This window comes from Heteronotia binoei, chromosome 5 (assembly GCF_032191835.1).
Source record: "Heteronotia binoei isolate CCM8104 ecotype False Entrance Well chromosome 5, APGP_CSIRO_Hbin_v1, whole genome shotgun sequence".
Lineage (NCBI taxonomy): Eukaryota > Metazoa > Chordata > Lepidosauria > Squamata > Gekkonidae > Heteronotia > Heteronotia binoei.
In genome coordinates this window covers 133,561,436-133,585,524 of record NC_083227.1, presented here as the reverse complement: position 1 = coordinate 133,585,524, position 24,089 = coordinate 133,561,436, and the positions used below count along the sequence as shown (strand labels likewise).

Here is a 24,089-nt window from a genome sequence, read left to right as displayed (position 1 = left end):
AAGAGGCCCCTTTTCACAGGGGACTAATTGCTTTAGACCACCAGTATTTGGGAGCTACAGATGTCTTCCTTAATTTGCCTAGAGAGCACAATTGGCCCCATCTGTTGCATTTTTTCTTCTCTCCCAGCCCCTCCTTTCTCTGCTGTCGCCTTCTTCCTCCTATCGGCAAATGCCTAAATTGAAAACTCATCAAAAAGTAATACAAGAGCAGTTTGGCTAGAAAGCCACTGCCGAGGGGGGCTTTGGATTTAATAAGCACTCCCCTGCTACTTTTGTACATGGGTCGAAGACCAGAGAAAGAAGCAGGGAAACAGAAATGACCTGGAGGAAAAATGGAAGTGAGCGAGGAGGAGATAGAAACTAACAAAACCAGATGGGATAGTGGCAGGAAGAATAATTTCATGGGGGTATAGGCAGGAAACTCCTTGTGTTTTTTATTGATGCACAGAATAAAATGAGATGGGTTTTGAAAAGCTTCAGGTGAGATGCTTGCTGTTGCTTACAAATACATAAACTTTGCCCAAAACGTGAATTGCTTTTCTGTTAAGCACACCCTCCCCCCTGCAGGGAACGTATGACATCCTGGGAAGAGTTCTAGCCTAGCCTTCTCCTGGACATTCAAGAGAAGGCTAGGCTAGAACTCTTTCCTTGATGTCTGAAAGTCCAAAACCACATTTGTTTCGTTGCTCACTGCTTGTAAAAACTAAGCCATTCAGAGTCCCTATGCAATGTTTCCTGAATAAAACATCCATGTGGTCCAATTCGACAGCAGTTCTCCCATATTAATGAATAGGGGGTAGGAGACCTTTTGACACTCATAAAAATGAGTGAAAAAATGTTTAAACAACTCTTTCTTCTTTGCCTTCACCCTGCAGTCAGCACCTTAGCAGCTAATGCATTTTATTTTTAGATACATTGGAAATAACTCCATCTTTTCATGTATAAATCAGGAGAAGAAAAACATTGGAAAATGGATATTGTATATGGTCTCATGAAAATACATCCAGAATGATAACTGCCAGAAGATTCCCACTGATACAGGTCTCCTAGCTGCCTTGTTTGGAACTACATGGGATGTCTTTTGTAAACCACAAGTGAGAACTGAGTATAAACATGAGTTCTGAAGCAACTAATCCTCTCCTCCACCCCCACTTATCACCATAACAATCCCAGAGATAATGTAGGTAAAGTGATACCTTTTTAGAAGCAACATATGTTGAAGAGTAATTAATCTTCCAACCTGTCTCATTTTCACTCTTGACTAAATCCCCATATGAACCTAGTACAAACCAATATGTGGATCTACTCTTTGGGAAATATTATCTATACATTTGTATTATCTATACAAATTATAGAGATAATTTATGGAGATTTGTTTTAATTCCATGCCGCTGAATTATTATTATTTTTGTCTCAATGCATAGCATTTCAACAACACCATCAGTGATGTTGTCCCCTCCGGCTGTGAGGTACAATATTGACAGGCTTTGGGGTATTTCTGACTTTGCCTTTAGCAATGTTGGAGTGAGTGCTTGCCACATTGCTCAGTAACATTAAGTAACACAGAAAGAAGAAGGAGAAGAAGAAGAAGAAGAAGAAGAAGAAGAAGAAGAAGAAGAAGAAGAAGAAGAAGAAGAATTGCAGATTTATACCCCGCCTTTCTCTCTGAATCAGGGTCTCAGAGTGGCTTACAATCTCCTATAGCTTCTCCCTCCACAACAGACACCCTGTGAGGGGTGGGGCTGAGAGGGCTCTCACAGCAGCTGCCCTTTCAGGGACAACTTCTGCCAGAGCTATGGCTAACCCAAGGCCATTCCAGCAGGTGAAAGTGAAGGAGTGGGGAATCAAACCCAATTCTCCCAGATAAGAGTCCACGCACTTAACCACTACACCAAACTGGCTCTCTGTGCCATGACTTTTTCTCATGCTAGCATTATCCCTCCTATTAAAGAATAACAGTGGCAAAGTTTGGAGTCACTGCTTGGATATGATAGAGTGTTTCCACAGATGGAACAATTTACATTCACAGAGTATAACTTTCTTGCCCCAAATCCTGCTGGTGTGGCCCAAAGTACTCCTGTGACTGACAGCTTCTAATCCATCCACCATGTGTCACAGTCAGTCCCCAGGAGACTGTGGGTTTGTCAGAGAGAGAAAGGAGAAGGAAAGTGAGTAGGAAAATGGACAGTCATGAAAAAAATCTTCAGATAAGGCTCAGATTTCAAAAGAGCTAAATGGTTAGTGCTCAAGTGCCTACAGAGAGGTGGAGTTAGGATAGGATCCTGTGGTAGACAAGTTAGGCTAGCTTAAAAAAAACAGTGTGCTAGTGACTTGTGGGGTAATTGAGAAAAATCCTGAGAATCAAGTCAACAATGTTTCAGGAGTCTGAGATTCCTGGCTTTAGTGAACCATTCCAACTGAAATCTATCCATCTCTCTAGCCTACAGAAACAGCCTGTAATTTTTCTACAAAGGAGACCCGATAGATGTTGTTTACCTTGACTTCCAGAAAGCTTTTGATAAAGTTCCTCATCAAAGGCTCCTTAGAAAGTTGGAGAGTCATGGAGTAAAAGGACAGGTCCTCTTGTGGATCAAAAACTGGCTGAGTAATAGGAAGCAGAGAGTGAGTATAAATGGGCAGTCTTCGCAGTGGAGGACAGTAAGCAGTGGGGTGCCGCAGGGTTCGGTACTGGGTCCCATGCTCTTTAACTTGTTCATAAATGATTTAGAGTTGGGAGTGAGCAGTGAAGTGGCCAAGTTTGCGGATGACACTAAATTGTTCAGGGTGGTGAAAATCAGAGAGGATTGTGAGGAACTCCAAAGGGATCTGTTGAGGCTGGGTGAGTGGGCATCAACGTGGCAGATGCGGTTCAATGTGGCCAAGTGCAAAGTAATGCACATTGGGGCCAAGAATCCCAGCTACAAATACAAGTTGATGGGGTGTGAACTGGCAGAGACTGACCAAGAGAGAGATATTGGGATCGTGGTAGATAACTCACTGAAAATGTCAAGACAGTGTGCGTTTGCAATAAAAAAGGCCAATGCCATGCTGGGATTATTAGGAAGGGAATTGAAAACAAATCAGCCAGTATCATAATGCCCCTGTATAAATCGATGGTGTGGTCTCATTTTGAGTACTGTGTGCAGTTCTGGTCGCCGCACCTCAAAAAGGATATTATAGCATTGGAGAAAGTCCAGAAAAGGGCAACTAGAATGATTAAAGGGCTGGAACACTTTCCCTATGAAGAAAGGTTGAAACGCTTGGGGCTCTTTAGCTTGGAGAAACGTCGACTGCGGGGTGACATGATAGAGGTTTACAAGATAATGCATGGGATGGAGAAAGTAGAGAAAGAAGTCCTTTTCTCCCTTTCTCACAATACAAGAACTCATGGGCAATCAATGAAATTGCTGAGCAGACAGGTTAAAATGGATAAAAGGAAGTACTTCTTCACCCAAAGGGAGATTAAAATGTGGAATTCACTGCCACGGGAGGTGGTGGCGGCCACAAGCATAGCCACCTTCAAGAAAGGGTTAGATAAAAATATGGACCAGAGGTCCATCAGTAGCTATTAGCCACAGTGTGTATATGTGTATGTATATATATTTGGCCACTGTGTGACACAGAGTGTTGGACTGGATGGGCCATTGGCCTGATCTAACATGGCTTCTCTTATGTTCTTATGTTCTTACCCTTGAATCTGTGATACTGCAACACTTCTAAAGCAGAGCTTTGGTTCCCCTTAGCAGTAAGTAGTTGCTATACTGGTACACCCTTTACTTTCCACCCAACCAATGTTCATAAACTCTTCTAAAGAAAAGACAATAAACGTATTCTTCTGTTGTTGAAAGAAGGTGTTGGTGTGAATCACTCCAGGAAAAGGGGAGGGGGGAAAGGAATAAAAATATTCTTTTCTATTTTTATATGAGTTCCACAAAGTGCCAGAGACATTACTCCATTTCAAAATCTTGTATAGATGCTTGGAACCACAGTAGGTTTGAATGTAGAATTTAAATTAAGAAAATATCTCTATGGCTTCATCGCTAAATGTAAACAGAATCTACCTTTCCCATCCAATAACACGGCTTTTGGACATATATATTGTTTTATGTTCTGGATAATTAATCCTTCATAGACATGTCTAGTCTCAATTTCACCTATCAGAAAACAGAGATTTTGAGTTATTTCACTAAGGATTTAGTCATTCAATTCAACATCAAGACTTCCTGATTTTGCCTAGACCTGTCCTTCCTCCATGGAACTTCATGGACAGGCAACACACACACCTTACACCACCTTCTTGGTAAGGACTGTTTTGCCAAGTATTGCTTTCCTGCAATCAAAGAGGTATTTACAGGAGGGCTTTCCAGACACCCCGGATATCGAGGAAGTGAAGAGGCATCTCAACAAAAATGTGAATGTTACCTACAACATTCCTTAAAGACTGCAACTGATTTCCCACTCGCTTTACGCCGCTCTCACGCTCCTCTTCTCAGTGGGGCTTCTGTCCGATTTCACACTATCTGCCCCAGGGATGCAACTAGCGTCACCTTTTTTGCATGGCAAACAGAAACTGTTTTTTTAGAGGATTCTGTTTGCTGCGTGAAAAAGGCGATGCTAATTGCATCCCCGGGGCAGATAGTGTGAAATCAGATGGAAGCCCCGCTGAGAAGAGGAGCGTGAGAGTGGCATAAGGCGAGTGGGAAATTGGTCTGCATTATCTGTTATAAATAATTCTCCAGGCGTGGTGGCAATTCTGACCATCCAGATTCATTGAGGCTTAATGGGACTGTACGGCCCAAGCCTTTGGCCCATCAAACTATCAATCAAGAGTACTTGCATGCCATTGGTTGAGTCTGCTCCTGCCTCTTTCCCAAGTGGCTGTTGCCAGCCAGATTCTGTCAGTACAGCACAACCAACCTTAGTTCTGGCAGTTACTGTGGGAACACAGTATTGGCTCATCACACATCAATCACCCATCTCTGGCCTCCCATTGGATGACTCCCTTGCTCCTGCCTCCTGCAGGCCCAGAAATGTAGAACACACTGCCAGATGCAGACTTGCCTTAGAGACAGCCACATCTCTTAGCTCTTCTCTGTCAACTGGCCTCAGAAAGGGCTGCAAAGCTCCTGCAGCCTCATGAAAGGCCCTATCAACAGCCCACAAAGATGGCCTCCCAGCACACATAGCCTCTGAAGGCCACTGCAATAACCAGGGAGCTTGGCACCGCAACAGAGGGTATGGCTGTCCCACCTTTACTCTCTTTCACACCCTCCCTTCTTCCTTCCCTCAGCCTCATCACAAGACGGTTGCCTGAGAACGAAATAGGAAGCCTCACAAGGTTGTTGTTCAGATCAAAGATGGGAGAGAAATGAAGAGAATGATGTCAGCCACACACACACACACTGTGAAGACAGATTGTCCTTTTCCTTAGAGGCTGCAGGGTTGCCAACTCCAGGTTAGGAACTTCCAGATGGCAGAGATCACCTCCCCTTGAGGTGGGGGGAGGAATTAATGCCTTCACTTGGGTAGGTGGGAAGACAGCAAGGCTGGGGAGGCACTCACCCAGAGGTCATTAGTGGTACTTTTCCAGGTTGGTGGGAAATTCATGAGGGAGAGGCCTTTCCTTCTGGGGAACCACTGTTGCCAACCTCCAGGTAAAAGCTGGAGATCACTCAGAATTACAACTGCTATCCAGTTCTTGCTGTGGAAGCTGACTGGGTGATTTTGGATCAGCCACACACTTCCAGTCTAACCTGCCTCACAGGGTTGTTGTTCAGATCACACAGGAGGAGAAGAGAATAGTGTATACTTTGGTTTACCCCCCACCCCCACTGTGAAGAAAGACTGTCATTTTTCTATGTGGAGGCTACAGAGAAGGGGAAAGCAATTGAAACTTGAAGTCATAGTGGCAGATAAAGGGAAGGATATAGGGTTGCCAGCTTCAGGTTATGAAATTCCTGGAGATTTAAGGGGTGGAGCCTGGAGAGGGTGGGGTTTGAGGAGGGAAAGGACCTTAGACAGGTACAATGTCATTTCCTCCTGGGGAACCACTGGAGATCACTCAGATTTACAGTTGCTCTCTAAATGGCAGAGATCAGCTCCCCTTGAGGTGGGGGGGAGTCAATGCCTTCACTTGGGTGGGAAGACAGCAAGGATGGTGGGCGCTTGCCCAGAGCCTCTTTCTAGAGCCCATTATATTTTTCATCACAACAGGCCTTACTCCTAGTTAGTTATATTTTCCTACTCAACCATATCTTCTACTGGTCTTTCAGTTGAGCTCTTCTATGTATGAACAAGACAGACCAACAAAGTAGGGAGAAAACTGGATAGGGCAAGATAGTGAACAGTGTGGTGGATCCTTCTTCAGAACAGGGACTTAAAATGGCTATTTATTTTATTCAATTTCTATCCCAGCTTTCCCACAAACAGGCTCAGGGTGATTTACAACATTAGATTAAAACAACAAACCAGACATTAACATTTGGAAAACTAACACCCTAACAATATGGCATTCAGACAATGGTGTTCCAATAGCATTTAGTATAAGAGATAGAAACACCCTGCTCTCAGCTAAGCAAAGGTGAGGACTGTCATCTAGTATCCTCAATCAACCTTATAGGAATATAGGTGATGACAGATGATAACAGGAGATGAGTATGTGGTTTAATAGAGAAGAGTATGTGGTTTAACCGACAACATTGAACCTAGGCTTGAGACCGTTGAGTTCAAGTTTTGGTCACTGATATTAGTGCTTAGCTGGTCTCAGGCAAGACAATATATTAGCCTCATTTTCAAAGGTGAAAAATAGTACTCTCTTCACAGGTATCAGGACAGTCTCTACTCAAGGCTGGATTAACAAATAGGCCAAGTAGGTACTGGCCTATGGGCCACCACACCTTTAGGGGCCCCAGGCTAGCTTCTCTCCCCCCCAAATCACCCCTACTTGCAGCCCTCCCAGCCTCCACATGCTGCCAGCAACTGAACTGCTCTTTGCCCAACTTGCCTGGGGTGGCTGCTGCTGTCGTTGTTGCCAAGTTTGCCTCTCTCTGCCTCTCCCCCACAGGTTTGTCACAAGGGCTTTTGGGAAAGTGCCTGCAGGCTGAAGTGGGGGTTACAGGTGGTGGGGCAGGCACTCCAACTTTGAGATAATTTGCAAGTGGGCCCCTGAGATTTTGACTACCTAGGGGCCTTCATAGGGTTTAATCCGGCACTTTCTCTACTATCATTACTATGAAGTGAAGATTGATCCTCAGCATCTTTACTCAGAAAGAAGGCTCACTGGTTCAAGAATATATGCTTCTCATACTATTACATAATTAATATACCTGATTATATAGCATAATAATTATGTAACAGTCTGAGAAGTAGGGGTAAACAGCTGTTAAATGCATATTCAGTTATTTCATAATTACTTCTACTTCCTCTATATTAATATAAGGAAAAGTCTTATCGATGCAGTGGTCCTTCAACATATATATATATATATATCGCAATGGTTCTCTGGGGTCTGGGAAAGAGAAAGGACTTTCCTAACACATACGTATTATGGCTTTTTAATTGGCATGCCAAGGATTGAACTTGGGACCTTCAGTATGCAAAGCATGTGTTCTTCTGAGCCACAAATCATTCCTTTACCATCTAATCCCTTTGTTGCCTATGTCAATAGTTTAGCTATGTACACCAGTGGTAAGAATGTGACTAGTTAAAGTTAGTCACTACTGTACTGCTGATGGTGATGGCCATTCTGAAGCAAATGGGAAATTGAGCTAAATAATCTTACTGTCTCCAGAATTCTGGAGAATTTTGCTACCTTCAGAAACCAGAATAGAATAAGACACTAAAGGTGCTCTTAGATTTTACCATCAAGAAATACCCCATGAGTCAGAAGTTTCCAAATTTGGTTTAGTTTAGTTTGAACTAATCCCTTCATGGAAATTCCTTCCCTAGTTTGCTGCCATGAAATTGGCATAATGGACAACCAATATTTTAGAATCACTTTAAAGCTTAATCTCAAACTTCTGACTGCTTGCTCCAGGGAAGAAAATAATTGTGTATTTAAAGAGAGCGAGAGGGAGAAGACAAACCTAACCAGCAAGAGAAGAAATAGGTTATCAGTTTGGAAAGATCTCAGACCTTTTGCTGATAACAAAAGACTGTGAGTCTGACATTTCCAAGCAAGTTCTGTGTCATGAGATCTCTTTAGTGACCTTGCTATACAGAAATTACTACAAATGCTTCTCTATTTCAGTGGCCCCAGGAAAGGGTAGGGGTTTGGTCACTTATCGAAGCAACTGTCTCCTTGGGGACAAGGTGTAAATGACCTTCCCTGAGTGAGTCATTGGATAGTCTTAGATAGGTTATATGATTTCCTACTGGGGTGACCCTGCGTCTGCCTTGGTTATTGAAAACACTGATTCTGTTGCTACTTTTCTTTAAGGGACAGATTTCAGGAAAGATATAAAACCAATAGCTTTCTCCTTTGATGGACCTTCATGAAATTGTTCAAAAGATGTTGCAAGTCCAGCTGGTCTTGATACGTAAAACAAAGGGGCTGAAATCACTGAAAGAAACAGAAATAAGGTCCTTCCTTATTTGTCCAGGTACCTAAACTGCAATATCAACAGAAGGAAAAAAGTAACATAGCTGTAAAATAACACAACAAAGGAAGTAGGTTTAACTGTATGCTGATGAAGAGTAACTGGGGAAGCTATTAACTTTTATCCTAACAACCCCTGTAATAATAATTAGCTCAGGAACGAAAGACTTTAAAACTTTGATTTTTTTGTTCACCGGCTTGGGGAAGAAGGCAAACAGAGGCTTTTCTCATTTGAAGATCAATGTGAATCACAGAAAATCCCATTATTGCCCCTTTGGTCCAGTAGCCTGAGCAGTTCAGTATTTCCTGTCCCCAAAGCAACAATTGCATCTTGTACTTCTTTGAGATCTAAATATTAGGGATACTCTGCTGCACAAACACACACACAACTTCAAGTTTTTGAATTGTACCCACTAGCTCGTAACTTGCAAAGCAAACCTCCTGCCCCATCCTTCCAGAAATTGTACTATACCCCCAGAAAGATGAGCACAGAAAAAGTGACCCCATAGATATTTTAGTGACAAGGAAACATAGGGGAGGGGCTAGGGCTGAGTGGCAGAGCATCTGCTCAGAATGCAGAAGGTCCAAATTCAATCCCTGGCATCTCCGGTTAAAGGATCTGGCATAGGTGATGTGAAAGATCTCTGCCTGCACCTGTGGAGAGCTGCAGCCAGTCTGAGTAGACAATACTCTGATGGACCAATGGTCTGATTCAGTATAAGGAAGGCTCACGTGTTCATGTTCTGCTTGTTAACAAAGAGTAAGTCCATAGAGTTCTCTCAGTGGAAACTGAGATTTTAAAATGCAAGTAAACTGGAACCATTTTGATTTTTCATTTGTATCATAGTTGTGACTCAGTGTGAGGATCACTGATTTTTGTAAACTTCTAATACGCAGAAGACCAAAATAGCTTCTACCATTAAAATGAAAATTCAGTTTTCCAAAGACAGACTGTGTTTCCAAAGATCATAATTTCTGGGGGTTATTTCACTACTATAATAGTCCTCAGAGTTTCCATGTCAAAAATAATGTTATGTTATTATTGAAGGTTTCATCAATATCATTTTCAAGTGCTCTGTTTTATGAACTTTTAAGTCCTGCTTTGCTTTTATTGGCTTTTTTTTTACATTGGCATGTGGTTCATTGACTTGGTTTATTTGTGTTATTTACTTGGATTGCTTTACTAATATATTTTATTAGGATTTTTTTTACTGTTGTGAGATTTCTCAAAAAAGGCTGGAGAGGTAGCATATAAACAAACAAATAAATAAATGTGGTAGAGGATTATGTATATATGAGCGTCCTTCCTCTTGTTTTCCCTCTGTGCTCCAAGAACCACAACATCTTCCCTTGACATCAGGGTCTATGAATCTCCCAACCTGTGACTTCTTGCTGGCATGGACAACATTTTATAATCATTTTCACAGATCTCAATAAAGTATAGGGTTACATATATGTGTGTTGATATCTTTTTTTAGTAGTAACAGATGCTTTGGTGCAATTTTGGACAACAGCATGAACCAGTCTAGTGAATTTTCAGCATATAAATATGAATTGTTTCACTAAAAACAAATTGGCAAACAATTGCACATTATTTTGTTGCCTCAGTTCCTTTGGTCTGAGTGGCCAAAAGAGATTTGAAACACTCTGGACATGTCACAGAGTTGCCAACGTTGGGTTGGGAAATACCTGGAGATTTTTGGGGTGGAGTCTGAGGAAGGTGGGGTTTGGGGAGGTTGGCAACCCTATCTTTGCTCCAGGGTCCTTGTCACGGGCTGGGGCCAGGTCAGGCAAAGTCCAGGGGCAGTCCAAGGTCTGTAGCTGGTGAGCAAAGAGGGTCCAAGGTGCCAAAACCAAATCACAGTCCAGGTATCGCAGGTCAGAGGTTCAGAAGCCGAAGTCAGGGGGTCCAGAAGTCAAAGCCAAAGTCAGGGGGTCCAGAAGCCAAAGTCAAAAGCCGAAGTGGATGCTAGAACGTCAGGTAAGTGACTAGTTGCTTCCACAAAGCCTCCTCCCAAAGCCCACAGCTATATAGCCCTCTGCTGTCTGTTGCCCATTTGGGCTAATTGCTGGCTCAGAGAGGCAGCCAGGATCCTGCTGAGACTCAAGCATCCTCACTCCTAGAAGGGCCAGAATCCTTTCAAAACTCAGGGCTCAGGGAGCGTCTTGCTCATGAGCGTGCCGCCCTCCTCCGATCCCTGAGGTCCTGACGAAGGTGGTCACGCACACGAGCCACCCGAGAGGGCGAGGCAGGGGGGCTTGGATCTTCTCCAGCAGGAGGCAGGGGCACTGGTGCAGGTGGCAGGGGCACAGTTTCTTCTGCAGGCTCAGCTTCTTCTGCAGGGTCCCCAGCACCCATGACAGTCCTCACTGTTCTGGGCATGGAATCTCTTCTTGGGAAATCTCTTTCTTATTTATACATTGTGTGTGTATGTGAAGCCTAATCTAAATATGACACTGCAGTTAACTAAGTAGTAACTCATTAGTTGTTCAGCTGTCATTAGCTTTAGAAACTGACACGGGTATGCTGGCCCATATGCACTCAACATACATTTACAGTTCAGCACAGGATCATGGGTAAGATTGCTAAATGGTGCATGCACTGCTGTTTAGTCATTTGAAGGCACATTATACCATTAAGCCCATAAATTCATAACTGACATTCCCAACACAATCTGCAGCTTTAATTTCCTTTGGCCAATGTCAAGTCCAAAGAAGTTTGTTAGCTTTTATGTCAGCAACTTCTGATGTAAAAATAATCTTAATGACTATTAAAACTAGAAGGGGGCATGAAATCCGAGTTACAAAAGAGCCTACCAAAAGATCATATTTTTTATGGTTATTTTCTGTCTTCCTTTTACACAGGTATATGTCCAACATTTGTTTGCAAAATGGGTATTGTTACTAAAATGTTGCACACATGCACACACAAACACACAGTATTTCGATAGCATTATCAAAACCCCGGTGGACTACGTCAAAATTACTGATATGTTTTACCTTAAAATTTTGCTTTAGGTGAAATCCAGTGACAAGCTAGAAATATTCCCAATCTTACCAAAGATCATTTTGCTTTTCTTAAAATTTTTAGATGCTCTCCCTATGAAAGAACTTCACATTTTCACCGGCAACTCAAATTTTGCCACATGAGGTGGGGCAGGGGGAAATGAGAAAGAGCTCATAAACAAGCGCACGTGAGAAAGCAGGGTGCCATCTAAATTGTATGATAGATAGTATGAATGGAGATTGAAATAGATGCTTCCTGGAGGCAATGCTATAATGATGTACATCATTTATGTACTCAAGCTACAGTGATACTTCCCAGTCCAACAAGAAACCCAGATTGCTGGTTTGGGATTATATTCTTCTTCATAGATTAAAATTCCTATTTCTGTAATTTAGTCTAACTACCTATGCTCATGCCTCAACACTGAGAATGAGGCAAGCAATGTGTTATAAAAGGAATCTGTGACTAGACCTCCTGCTACGCTTGTCATTTCCTCAACTGTGGCAGGTAAACCCCCACATTCAGTTGGAATCCCCTACTCTTGAAAAAATAAGTAACTGCAGGTGAGCGTAGAGAAGGTCAGAAAACAGCTTCCATAACATTGCAGTATGGTATTCTTACAGCATCCTAGAGCATCATCTTGAAGTGAAGTTACATCCTTCCCAAACTCCACTCTCCAAACCACTGCCCTCAAAATCTCCTATCATTTGCAAAAACAATTCTGGAAACCCTGCCTCCAATCACTTTTATTTTCACTGTTCTACATTATTTATCATAGTTTTAAAGCAGCACTTGGCGACAAAAGCCAAGACAAAAGTTCATCTAATTAATTAAATAAATAAATTGCTGCTGCTGCTGCTGCTGCTACTACTACTAAATGAATAATTATCTCCTAAGACTATTACTTTGTTCCTATTTTCTGTCTGGAAAACAGCAAAGCATATAATCTAATTTTCTCATCACATCTTAAATTAGCATGTGTGGTGCCCTCTTTCATTTTTCTCTCTTGTGGTGTGTTTAACTTTGTGGTGACTGGTTGCAACAGAATGGACGTTTTTGAACAAGTGGCTTCCAAGTGCTTCTTTATACCTTCCAGGATTTATATCTAACGTTGGGTCTCGTGACAGAAGAGTCAACACTATAAGCTCTTAGAAAGGTTTGAGTGTCTTGTAGATTGTCTGAAGTGGATGTGCTTTGCGAATGCTGTTACCACAGCTTACATTAGCAGCTGAAGGGACTTTGTCTCTTACTGATGCCCTGGACTGACCTTTAACCCCTGCATCTTCCTTCTGTAAAGATCTGAAGGCTGAGCGGCCACAGTCCTACAAAATGGAAAGGGCTTTTGTGTGCTGAAGAAAGAAGAACACAAACATGGTGTGTTCTCAAAAGAAACAAAAATGAAAGAGAAAAAAAACAGTCCCCCAGGACAGAGGCTGGGAACTGCTATTGGAAAGAGAAACACACACATATACCCAACACACATTGAGAGACAGGTTGTGTGTGTGTGTGTGTGTATACAACAACACCAAACCCAATATTTGAATTTAGAGTTCTCCATTTAATAATAAAATGCATTAATTAAAAAGGCTTTTGAGTGTGTCTCTACCTTAGTAGTTCCCAATGGTGCTTTATGTGGTCTGGTCTTTCTTTATAAAGTCATAAACAAAAATGCTTAAAACTCTTTACATATCACAAAAAAGCCCACTGTCAGGACTGGCTAAAATGCACTTCATGAACCCCAACAGTATAGTTAGGCATTTTGCAAACCTGGGATATGACCAATGGTTTACTAGCTCCTAGAAAGTCAGAGTCTACTCTTCTCCAGCCAGCTAGTCTGGCTTACATGGAAAGTACAACATCAGCAAAGAAATTTGGGAGTAGAAGTACAGTTAGTGACACAAATTCCTGATGTATAAACCACAGGGTATGAATAAATAAATATTTCCTGTGGTGTTCAGTGGATTTGAGCTGCTGGAATTTTCTGAGGTATTTTTATAATTGAATTATGTTGTTCTTTTAATTATGAATGGTAAATTGTTATGAGACACAAAACAGAATGTGAGAAATAGAGACACATTTTAAAAATGATTCTCAGTGTTTTCTTGTACGCAAAAGTAAAAAATAGATTGAAGTTGGCTAGCGAATGGGATATATGAACTTTTTCTTGCTTTTATCTTTAATTACTCTTGCTTTTATCTTTAATTACTTTAATTACTCTCCAGTGCCCCCTTTTAGATTAAGCCCCTTTGCTCAGATGTTATTAAGCATCATTGCAGTCATAATGATACCACAATGATTTCTTGCTATCTACAAGTAGGCTTCCCCTTTACTGACCCCAGGGAATTACTTAATTTCACACCACCAAGGAACTGAGGAGCAAGAAAAAAAAATGGACTGCACATAGTGCAGAGACTAGGGAAAGCAACCTACAGCATCATCTGGAAGTTACACCACACCCTCCCCAAAGTTTTCCCTACTCAGGTACACCCCCAAATCTTCTGGCATCTGCCAAAGCAGTGTTAGGACCCTTATGCCCAAGGAGTGTGTAGGGGAGCCCAATCCATGTTGACAGATATACTACAGAAGGATTTCTTCAATATGCTGAAAAACCATTTTCTAAAATGAAATGTGGTTAGAAGCAGGTTCAAGCCACCATTAATCTCCACACAAGAATTCCCTCTGTACCCCGCCCCCTCCAACCTTTCAACCCAAATGTCATTTGACAACAAATAATACGACTAGCCTTAGCTCCATTGGCCCTTCAGGTAGCCAGAGCCCCCAGAATTGTGTGCTTTTAGCACTGTAGCACTGCTTGGAAATCTCTCCTTGATTCTCAGAGTGTGATGTGGAAAATGCCCTTTGAACGTGGTCAAAAGCATTGTTTATTATTTCTTCAAATATTTTAGGACAAACAGCTCTGAATAGAGAAATTGTTTATTTAAGTATTTGAATGTGCTGGGAATGTTGCTTTGGTATGGAGCAGATTCAGGATTTTGTTGCAGACTAATCTTTAAAAGCCTCAAAGGCAGTAAATAATACACTGACTTTCCTTCTACTAGATCTGTTAGACAGAATTCCTGTCTTCAGATATTCTACATTGCACTGATTAAAGATGATAAAGAAGAACAAGTTTTTATAGCTTGCTTTTCTCTACCCTAAGGAGCCCCAAAGTAACTTAAAATTGCCTTCCCTTCCTCTCCCGACAACATTCACCTTGTGAGGTAGGTGGGGCTAAAAGAGTTTTGAGAGAACTGTGACTGGTCCAAGGTCACCCAGCAGGATTCCAGAGAGGCAGTTTGGTGTAGTGGTTAAGTGTGTGGACTCTTATCTGGGAGAACCGGGTTTGATTCCCCACTCCTCCACTTGCGCCTGCTGGAATGGCCTCGGGTTAGCTATAGCTATTGCAGGAGCTGTCCTTGAAAGGGCAGTTGTTGTGAGAGCCCTCTCAGCCCCACCCACCTCACAGGGTGTCTGTTGTGGGGAGAGAAGATATAGGAGGTTGTAAACCACTCTGAGTCTCTGATTTAGAGAAAAGGGCAGGGTATAAATGTTGCAGTCTTCTTCATTAGGAATAGGAGTGGTGAATCAAGCCCAGTTCTCCAGATTAGAGCTGACTGCTCTTAACCATTAGTAATTACACCAAACTGGCTGTCATAGACAGTTTCAACTGAATTACTTGTCATAAACTGAAAACGTTTATAAGGTATTATTTTTCATGACATTATAAAAAACCTCTGTGAATTGTAAAAAACACTCAACCACCTCAGATAACTGATACATAAGAATATATTGAACATTTAGTTAAATTACCATTCAAATCTCACAATAGTTGATTACCACTCATATTCTAAGGATCTGTTTAGGAAAAATTCCCCAGTATAATTACTACGCAGACAAAACTAATCTGTTTTATTAAACAGTCCCATCCTAAGTAGGTCTACTCAGAATCCTACTCCGGTGTATTCAGTTGGGCTTACTCCAGGACAGTGTTTATTGGATTACACTGTAAATTCCTTATTTATATTGTTCTACTGGGTCTTAAAAGTTCTAAAATGCTGGCTAAAATTGATCTTCCTTAATGAACTGATGGTTATTTTATATTTTAAATCTAGTTGGTGGTGACATCTGAATCCTGAAATATTAAGAAGCACCACTATCTCTGTTCTTCTAAGAGGAACAGCGAAACATAAGAAACATTTTAACTTGTCCCCCCTTCCCCAAGTGATTAATCCAGCTAAAGTGCATAGCCAGGGGCAATGTAAGAACAGACCAGCATGACTTCCTTTGTGGGATCTCTCCCTCCCTCATGTTTCTAAAAACAAACCAGAATCCTATCAGGAAGAAGAAAGTACATATCAATTTGCAAGCATTTGTTTCCTAACTGCTCCTAGAACTCTTTCCTTGTATTACCTACTTTTCCTTTCTTAATTTTACATATCCTGACAAACCCATTTGTTCATTCACTACTTTGTCCCTTTCTCTTGTTGATGGTGTCTGAAAATATACCATGATATTCACTATGGTTATCCACATGATATAACAATCAACATGAGAGGGTTATCCAGGCCCATATCTTGGGATCAACCATGCATGATATTTACTGATGTGCTCCTTTTTGGAATCTAAATGTTTGGTCCATGTTGCTTTTGTAAAACTTGCATAATGTGCAAGTGCAACCTATGTGCATATGTGTGTATGAAATATACTCTGTGCTCTCTTCAGGTCCCCAGCTGATCATCTCAATGAATCCGGAGTCAAATGGTCAAGGCCATATGCCTATGAAAGAATGGACCGTGTTTCCAGCTATTCTTTCCACCTTTGCATGGATTTCACACTTTCTATCCTGTTAAGAGGGCCTACCGTTTACTTTAATGCTGAAAGCTCTTTTTAGTTCTGTCTCTCTGTGTCATATGGATTTAATCTAGTTAGAAGATTTTATGCCAAAAAGTTGCAGTGTTAACAGCAATTGTTTAAAATTTGGATCAGGAAAGCGTGTTTTAAAATCTTTGAAGCTTCCCCCTCACGCTTGCTCTCCACCCACTTTTGCGCCACATACCTAAACTCTGCCCCAGCTGCATAATTTTAGCTCAGCATGGAGAAGGGTTGGTGGGGGGTGTGCACATGGGCGGCTGTGCTTACTTGAAAGCATCCATTGCAGTCCTCAGAAGCACAAACAGATGCAAATGTCTGTGCAAATGGCAAACATTACACAATGCAATTCAGGGCAAGTCTGGCCTTTCAGAATCTCTGAATAGCCCTTCAAAGCCAGTCTAATTAGAGTAAGGAGAGGTAATAGGCTCACTTGGATTTTCCTTTTCCCTCCGCCCCCTACCCAAAGGCTGCTGTGACTAGGGCTAGTGGTAGCCATGGATGGGGAAAGGAAAGAGGGGTGGGAAGAATGGTGTAAGAATATGCCTTTGTTAAGCCATTTGCATTTTGAAGAAATAGAATCGAAGGGGTTAGGAAGATGTGGGAGAAAATGGCTGTCCATCCACATCCCGCAATAGTGTTAGGCAGTTGCATCATACCAGACTATACAACTGAGTGAACAGGGGAAAGGGGGTAAGGCTGAGCTCGTGTCATGTGCAACTTTGGTAAGTAAAAGAAAGAAAAGCAGAAGGTATGGGATGAATACTTGGGGTAAATCAGTAATAGAGCTAAAGGGCATATGCCTGTAGGGAATATGTTGGCATAAAGGAGCTTTAAGAGGGGCTATTCATACTGACAAAGGAAGATTTGAATTGCTGCCTTCACAATAGCATGAAAGGATGGGCTCAGGGTGTTCTGAAACAAAGTGAAATCATACTGCCTTGAACAGCTGTAATAAGCTTTTAACTATTTTACATTATGGCATTACCTCTTCCCCCCTCCTCTTTTTTTTTGTCAGCCAAGTGCCAGGCTCGCTTAAAAGTGTGATTTATACTTTTTTCTTCATGGTAACTTTGGAGAAAAATAGACATGAACTCAAAGGCAGTAATTCAGCTTTTTCCAAAGTAAGGGAAGGAGGAGAATGCCTTCATTGAATGCCTCTTAAAAGGGGGGCTTGTGTGGAGAGCCCATCCGTGATTTACAACATGCAGAATGGAGCGTATGCCATCATGTTACAGACTCCATCCGTCACTCAAGATGCAAGCAGGTTGATGTCTGCTTGGTCATCATGATGGGGCTAGTTGGTAGCATTTCTTAAAACACAACCTTTTAGGTCAAAAGAGCAGATAAAATCATTGTTAGCTGTTATTTCTGCCCAAACTGTAATGTTTGTAATATGAAATGGGGCACAAGTGTTCTCCCTTTTATAGGTCACCATGGCGTCTTTGCCCTGTCCTGTCCAACACAGATTCATCAAGATCAGCGAAGTCCTAATCACTGGTCAAGGCCTGACAGAGAATATCAGTACCTTGGAAATAAGAAATGAAGAGTTACTTCTACTCATTTTAGTAAGCAGCACAGCTGATTTCAAAAAAATGCACAGTTCAGAAGCTGGCAAAGAAACAAGCATTTTCAGAATTATGCAGAAGCTTTTTTTTTCACCGGTGGGAACTGCTGCTGTGAAGACAAGCAATGACACTTAGACTAAGCATGTGCTCCCCTTCCAACTCTTTTTTTTTTTTTTACCATTTGGAATGCTTTATTGAGTTAAGAAGTGCGATACAGATATAACAAACGAAAACCATGAGTATGCATCAAATATCAAAACATGACACCATGAAACATTACAGAGTGCAGTTACGAAAGTAATTGACAGGACATCAATATAGCGTGGTATGAGGCATTGGGGATTCTATTATCAGCATAAACTTTATCAATGAAGGGTCGCCATTTTTCTATAAAATTCGAGGAAGCAGTTTGTTGGGAACGATGAGGGCCTAAGTCATAAGTGAGCTTATCCAGTGCAAAATAATCCCACAATTTTAACCACCAAGTTTGTCGTGAGGGGGGAGAGTGTTGTTTCCAAACTAGAGCTATTGCAAATTTAGCAGCCACAAACATGAGCGAGATCAATTCCTCTGCAAATTCGGGGATATTTGAGTTATCTAGAAGATTTAAAAGGGCAAATTCAGGCGTAAATGGAGGAGAGTATGATGTGAGTTCTTGTACTTCTTGATAGATTTGTCTCCAAAAGCTATTTATGATTGGGCAATGCCACCAGGACTGGAGGAAAGTACCCCTCTGTCCACAGTTCTTGAAACAGAGGGGTGAGATGGAAGACGAGTGCGCTAGCTGCACTGGGGTCCGGTACCATCGTGTGAGGACTTTAAGAGCTTGAAGTTGGACATTCATTGCTTTCATTTTATATATGGAAGAACCCCAGATGGCTCGCCATTGCTCCTCAGTTAGTTCTATCTGCAAATCTCGAGCCCAGGCACCTTGATAGGAGTGCGGCTTTGCATTAAGGGGGCTGAGTAGCAATTGATATATTTTTGAGATCAGTCCTTTGATCGGGATTGAATCACCGAATAGGATCTTTTCAAAGCCAGCAAGGTGGACGCGCAGAGGGGGACTGAAGGAATGTGTATCTAATAAATGTTTAAGTTGAAGGTATTCAAACCAGGGTAGTCGGAGGTCAGAGTCAGCCTCCAGAGTCACTTTATCTTTCAGTACCCCCTTAAGAAAAACATCAGCAAATCGGGTCAGTCCTAGACGTTTCCATTGCATAAATGAGTCTTTACTCAGCGCCGGAGCGAACCAGGGCTGTCTAACAAAAGTGGTTAAGGAGGAGGTCGGGGGAGCTAACTTATTACGGTGTTTACGCCAAACCTGCAGCATGGAGGCCAAAAAAGGGTTCGGAGAAGAAGAAGTTTTGACGCGCTTAGACACACACCAAAGTTCCTCCTGGAAAGAGGGGTCCCTGAGATAAAAATCCTCGATCGACTTCCAGTCCGCCACGTAGGAGGACCTATAATATTTCACCAAATTAGTGAGGATAATAGCATCATGGTAGTTTGAAATATCTGGGACAGCTAATCCACCCAGCGAAATAGGCCGTCTACTTGAGGCAAAATTGAGCCTTGGCTTCCGATGCTGCCACACAAATTCATTTATTTGGGATTGCCATTTATGCAGCAGAGAGGCTGGAACACACAGAGGGACTGCCCGTAAGTAGAACACAATCTTAGGTAGAATTAATGATTTAATTAGATAGATGCGCTCCAAAAGGGTGAAAATTTTTTTCCCCGAGTGGGATAGGAGAGAATTGATAGATTTGGAAATTTCTGTCTGGTTAACGGTTGGGAGAGTAGTGAAGACTAACGGGATGTGAACACCAAGGTGTTTCCAAGATTTTTTAACCCATTTGTATCGGTAGTGCTTGCTGATAAAAGAAATAGAGGTAGAAGATAGAGTAATGGGGTGCAAGAGAGATTTATCAAAGTTTATGGTGAGGCCTGAGGCGATAGCGAAGTCTGAAAGATGAGAGTGAGTTGCTGGAAGTGATGAGGAAGGGTTGGTAAGATACAAGGTTATATCATCTGCGAAGAGACTAACTTTAAAAGCTTCGGCCCCCACGAGAATACCATGGATGCGAGCATCGTTCCTGATTTTGATGGCCAACGGCTCAATTGCAAGAGCGAATAGTAGGGGCGAGAGAGGGCAGCCTTGCCGTGTGCCTCTAGACAGACTGAAAATAGCTGAGTTTAAGTTGTTAATCCGAAGTAGTGCTGAAGGAGAGAGATAGAGGGAGTCAATAAGAGTACGAAATTTGGGACCAAAATTCATTCTTTCTAGTAAGGAGTGCAGGTAGAGAGGTTCGACCGAGTCAAAGGCCTTCTCTATGTCTATAGATAGGATACAGGCATCCTGAACAGCTTTGGTTTTGCAATGATGAATCAAATTCAGTGTTTTTTGGGTGACATCAGTTAAGTCACGACCAGGGATAAAACCCGACTGATCAGAGGCAATATAATTTGCCATAAAACTATTCAGTCGCCTTGTTAAGATGCTAGTAAAAAGTTTGTAGTCGGTGTTTAAAAGAGATATTGGTCGGTAAGACTTGGGGTCTAATTCATCTTTCTCTTTTTTGTGTAAAACAATAGTTTTGGCAAGACTCCAAGACTGAGGGACTGAGCCAGAATCGAGAATATAGTTAAAAAGAGATAGTAAGTAGGAAGATAATGTAGAAGTATAAGCTTTATAAAATTCAGAAGTGAAGCCATCCAGACCCGGCGATTTGTTTGTGCGCAATGATTTGATGGCTTCAGCAAGTTCCAGCTCATCAATGGGGCGGTCAAGACACTTTCTGTGGGCTTCTAGCAAAGTGGGGAGTGTAGTAACGGATTGAAAAAACTCAGAGATCGCTTCAGGTGGTGGGTTCTTGGATTGGTATAGAGAAGAGTAGAATTGACTAAAAATATCTAAAATAGACTTTGAAGAAGTGCATACAATGCCTTCGCGATTTCTGAGACCCTTCACATTCAGGTTGGTGGCTTGCTGTTTGGCTTTCCCCGCTAGAAGCCTATGAAATTTTGGGCCCCGATAACAAAAGGCTTGTTTGGTAAATAGCAGATTACGTTTGATTTTTTGAGTATCCAGGGCCTCTAACCTTTTCCTTTCTTCTTGCAAGTGCTGAAATGTTTTTTTGTTGCAAGTGCGTTTATGTTGGAGTTCAAGATCTTTGATTTTCGCAGTCAAGAGGTTAATAAGATGTTGTTTTTTCTTTTTTTGGGTGGCAGCCAATGCAATAATTTTGCCTCTTAGGAAGGCTTTGCACGCATCCCAGACTGTTTGGGGAGGGATGTCGTCAGAAAGATTGTGGCTAAAAAATTCCTTAATTTCCTGTTCGATTAGGTTGAAAAGTTCTTTATCTAATAATAAATAATTGTCAAGTCTCCAGGAAAAGCTACGGTCATATTGTACAGTATTCTTAATAGAGCAGGTAACTGGCGCGTGATCAGACCAGAGTTTTGGTTCAATTGAGGCATCTACAAGAGCATTACAAAGAGAATCAGAAATAAAGATATAATCAATGCGCGTGTGAGTTTGATGCTGCGAAGAAAAGTAGGTAAAGTCCCGCTCATTTTGATGGAGAAACCTCCAGGAGTCTGTAAGCCCCATTTCTGACATTATTTTATGCAAGCCTGAGGGGGAAAAGCCTCGTCTGGGTGGGGAGTGGAGAGGTGAATGTTCCGATTTTCTGTCTAGCTGAGTGTCCATAAGGAAATTAAAGTCAGCTCCGATAATTAAAGGGCCTTCCTGAAAAGCTTTTAATTTGTTCATAATCTCCCGGATAAATTCTAGTTGTCCCGAATTAGGCGCATAAATGGCAGCTAGGGTTGCGATTTCGTCATTGAGTCTACCCTTAACAAAAAGAAATCTACCACGTTCATCTATCTCAGAGGCCAAGCAAGAAAATTGAACTGAATGTGAGAGTAAAATGGCAACCCCCCTGGCATGAGAGGAACCAGAGGCTGTGAAAGACACAGGAAAATGGGCAGAGCGGAATAGGGGATTAATGTCATTTCGTAAATGCGTCTCTTGTAGAAAGATAATGTCTAGAGCACGTTTCTTCAACCCTGTGAGGATGCGTCTAGATTTGATTTTGCTATTAAGCCCTCGACAGTTCAGCGAAAAGATTTTTAGGTCTGGGGCCATTTAGGTCAAAATATATGGATTATAAATTAGGTCTCCCGTCGGGGACAAAGGACGGAGACGATAGACAATTACAATGTAAGATCCATAGCAGGGAAATGCAGTATGAGACCTCATGACTATGAAAAAGGATGGTTTGTATGTGAGTGAATGTAGGACAATGTCCCAATCTATGATTACTGCGGGAATATAATGGGATATTGGAAAGGTACTAATTGCTATAGCAGGGCTAAATAGTAATATTAGTTTAAGCCAACTTGGTGGGCCTTTGAGAAAGAAAAATGATGAGCACAGGCGAAAAAGGGCCACTGATGCAAAAAGCAAGCCCATAAAACATGAAGGCATATACATTTTGTTCCTAGGACAAATGAACTGCATCAGTGTCAAGTCAAACAAACAAGAACTAGAAAAAAAGGCAAAGAAACCTGTACAGAACTAATAGACAATCATGTGGTATCCCTAGTTGAACAGCAGATGGCGTACTAGAGTAGCAACATAAGTGGTAACCAGCATATCTAACACTATAATACAAGTAACAGCAATAAGTGTACCGCATCCGCACCCCCCTCCCCCCTTCCCCCTTCTCTGTCCCCTCTGTATATAAATGATGGTCAAAGATAGATTGGAAAGATGTCTGCAGGGGGACAGAACTCCCATTGGATACATTAAATAACAGAACCAGTAACCAGCACATGGGGAAAACCCGTGGGTCCCAGGAAACCACCCGAGACCGGGGACCTTGTACCCTTCCACTACACATTCCCCTCATTCTTGAGAGCTGGAGAGCCAAGCCCCACTCTACCCTCACCCCCCCACCCTCCCTCAGATGTTAATTAACATATAAGACAAAGCTTTAAAGTAAGATAACATAAGATAATAACGCAGGTTTATGATGAGTTTACTGATTGCAGTGACTGTATAGAGTCCGGAGCCTGGGCTGGTTCATGCGAACGGGCTGAGATTTTACGATCCTTAGGCGGTGACACGAAGGTCCATTTTCGCTTTTGTGACTTACGATCTAGCTCCATCGGAACATCTATGTTGAGCGACAGAAGTAGATACAAACCAGCTTCAGGGTCTTCAATAGTCCAGCTTTTCCCTTGGTGATGTACGACAAGTCTGCCTGAGGGCGACCATCTATAGCGGATGCTTGCTGCAGCCAGCTTTTGAGCAATAGGTTTGAGGAAATGCCTATTCTGCAGGGTTTCTGCTGATAGATCTGGGAAAGCAAGTATTTTCTTATCCTTATAGGGAAGACCATTAAGGTTTCTGGCAGTGTCTAAGATCTTTTTCTTAACTCGTATGTCAGCCAGTTCAATGATGACATCTCGGGAGCTGTGGGAGCGGGAGGAGAAGGTTGAACCCAGTCGATAAGCACGAACAATGTAAGGAGCAATGCCGTCCTCCAGCTGAAGGGCTGTAGAAAACCACGATGCTAGGAAGCTGGCCAGTTCTGAGGTTCCTTCCTCGTGTTCTTCAAAGCCTCTCAGCTTAACATGTCGTTCCCGCGCTTTGTTATCTAGTGCCAGAATTTTGTCTGTGGCCCAGCGTTCTTGCCTCTGAAGATGTCGGATTTCCTCTTGATTAGTAAGGCCTGTTTCTAACGCTGAGTTAGCTGTGGCTGTGGCTTCTTGTAAAGTGATTTGTAAGGAGCTGATCTGATCTGTAATTGACTTGAGTATAGCCACCATGTTGTCTAGCATTTCTGACTGAAATGAGCTCAGGGTATTATGGAATTCTTTCACTGTGAGGAGATCTGGTGAGGGAAGCAGACTAGCAGCGCCATCTGCCATATTTGACGTTTTGTGCGGCCTTGACAGGGAGCGATCAGATTGTGAGCTGGAGTCCAGAAAGGATTTAAGAAGCCGAGCGCTAGCTAAAGATGAGTTATTCTTTTTATGG

At 42.1% G+C, this 24,089-nt stretch overlaps 1 protein-coding gene across 1 annotated transcript in view; it reads right to left on the bottom strand.

Annotated features, from left to right (window-relative positions):
• LOC132572057 (uncharacterized protein K02A2.6-like) overlaps window positions 1-23,878 on the bottom strand; it is a gene marked incomplete at its 3' end in the record, with an annotated part of 55,955 nt that extends 32,077 nt beyond the window's left edge. Inside the window, exon 1 of the mRNA XM_060238845.1 lies at window positions 23,486-23,878. Coding sequence (XP_060094828.1) covers window positions 23,486-23,878 — 393 coding nt within the window. The remainder of the gene's footprint in view (window positions 1-23,485) is intronic.
• Between the last annotated feature and the right edge of the window lie 211 nt (window positions 23,879-24,089).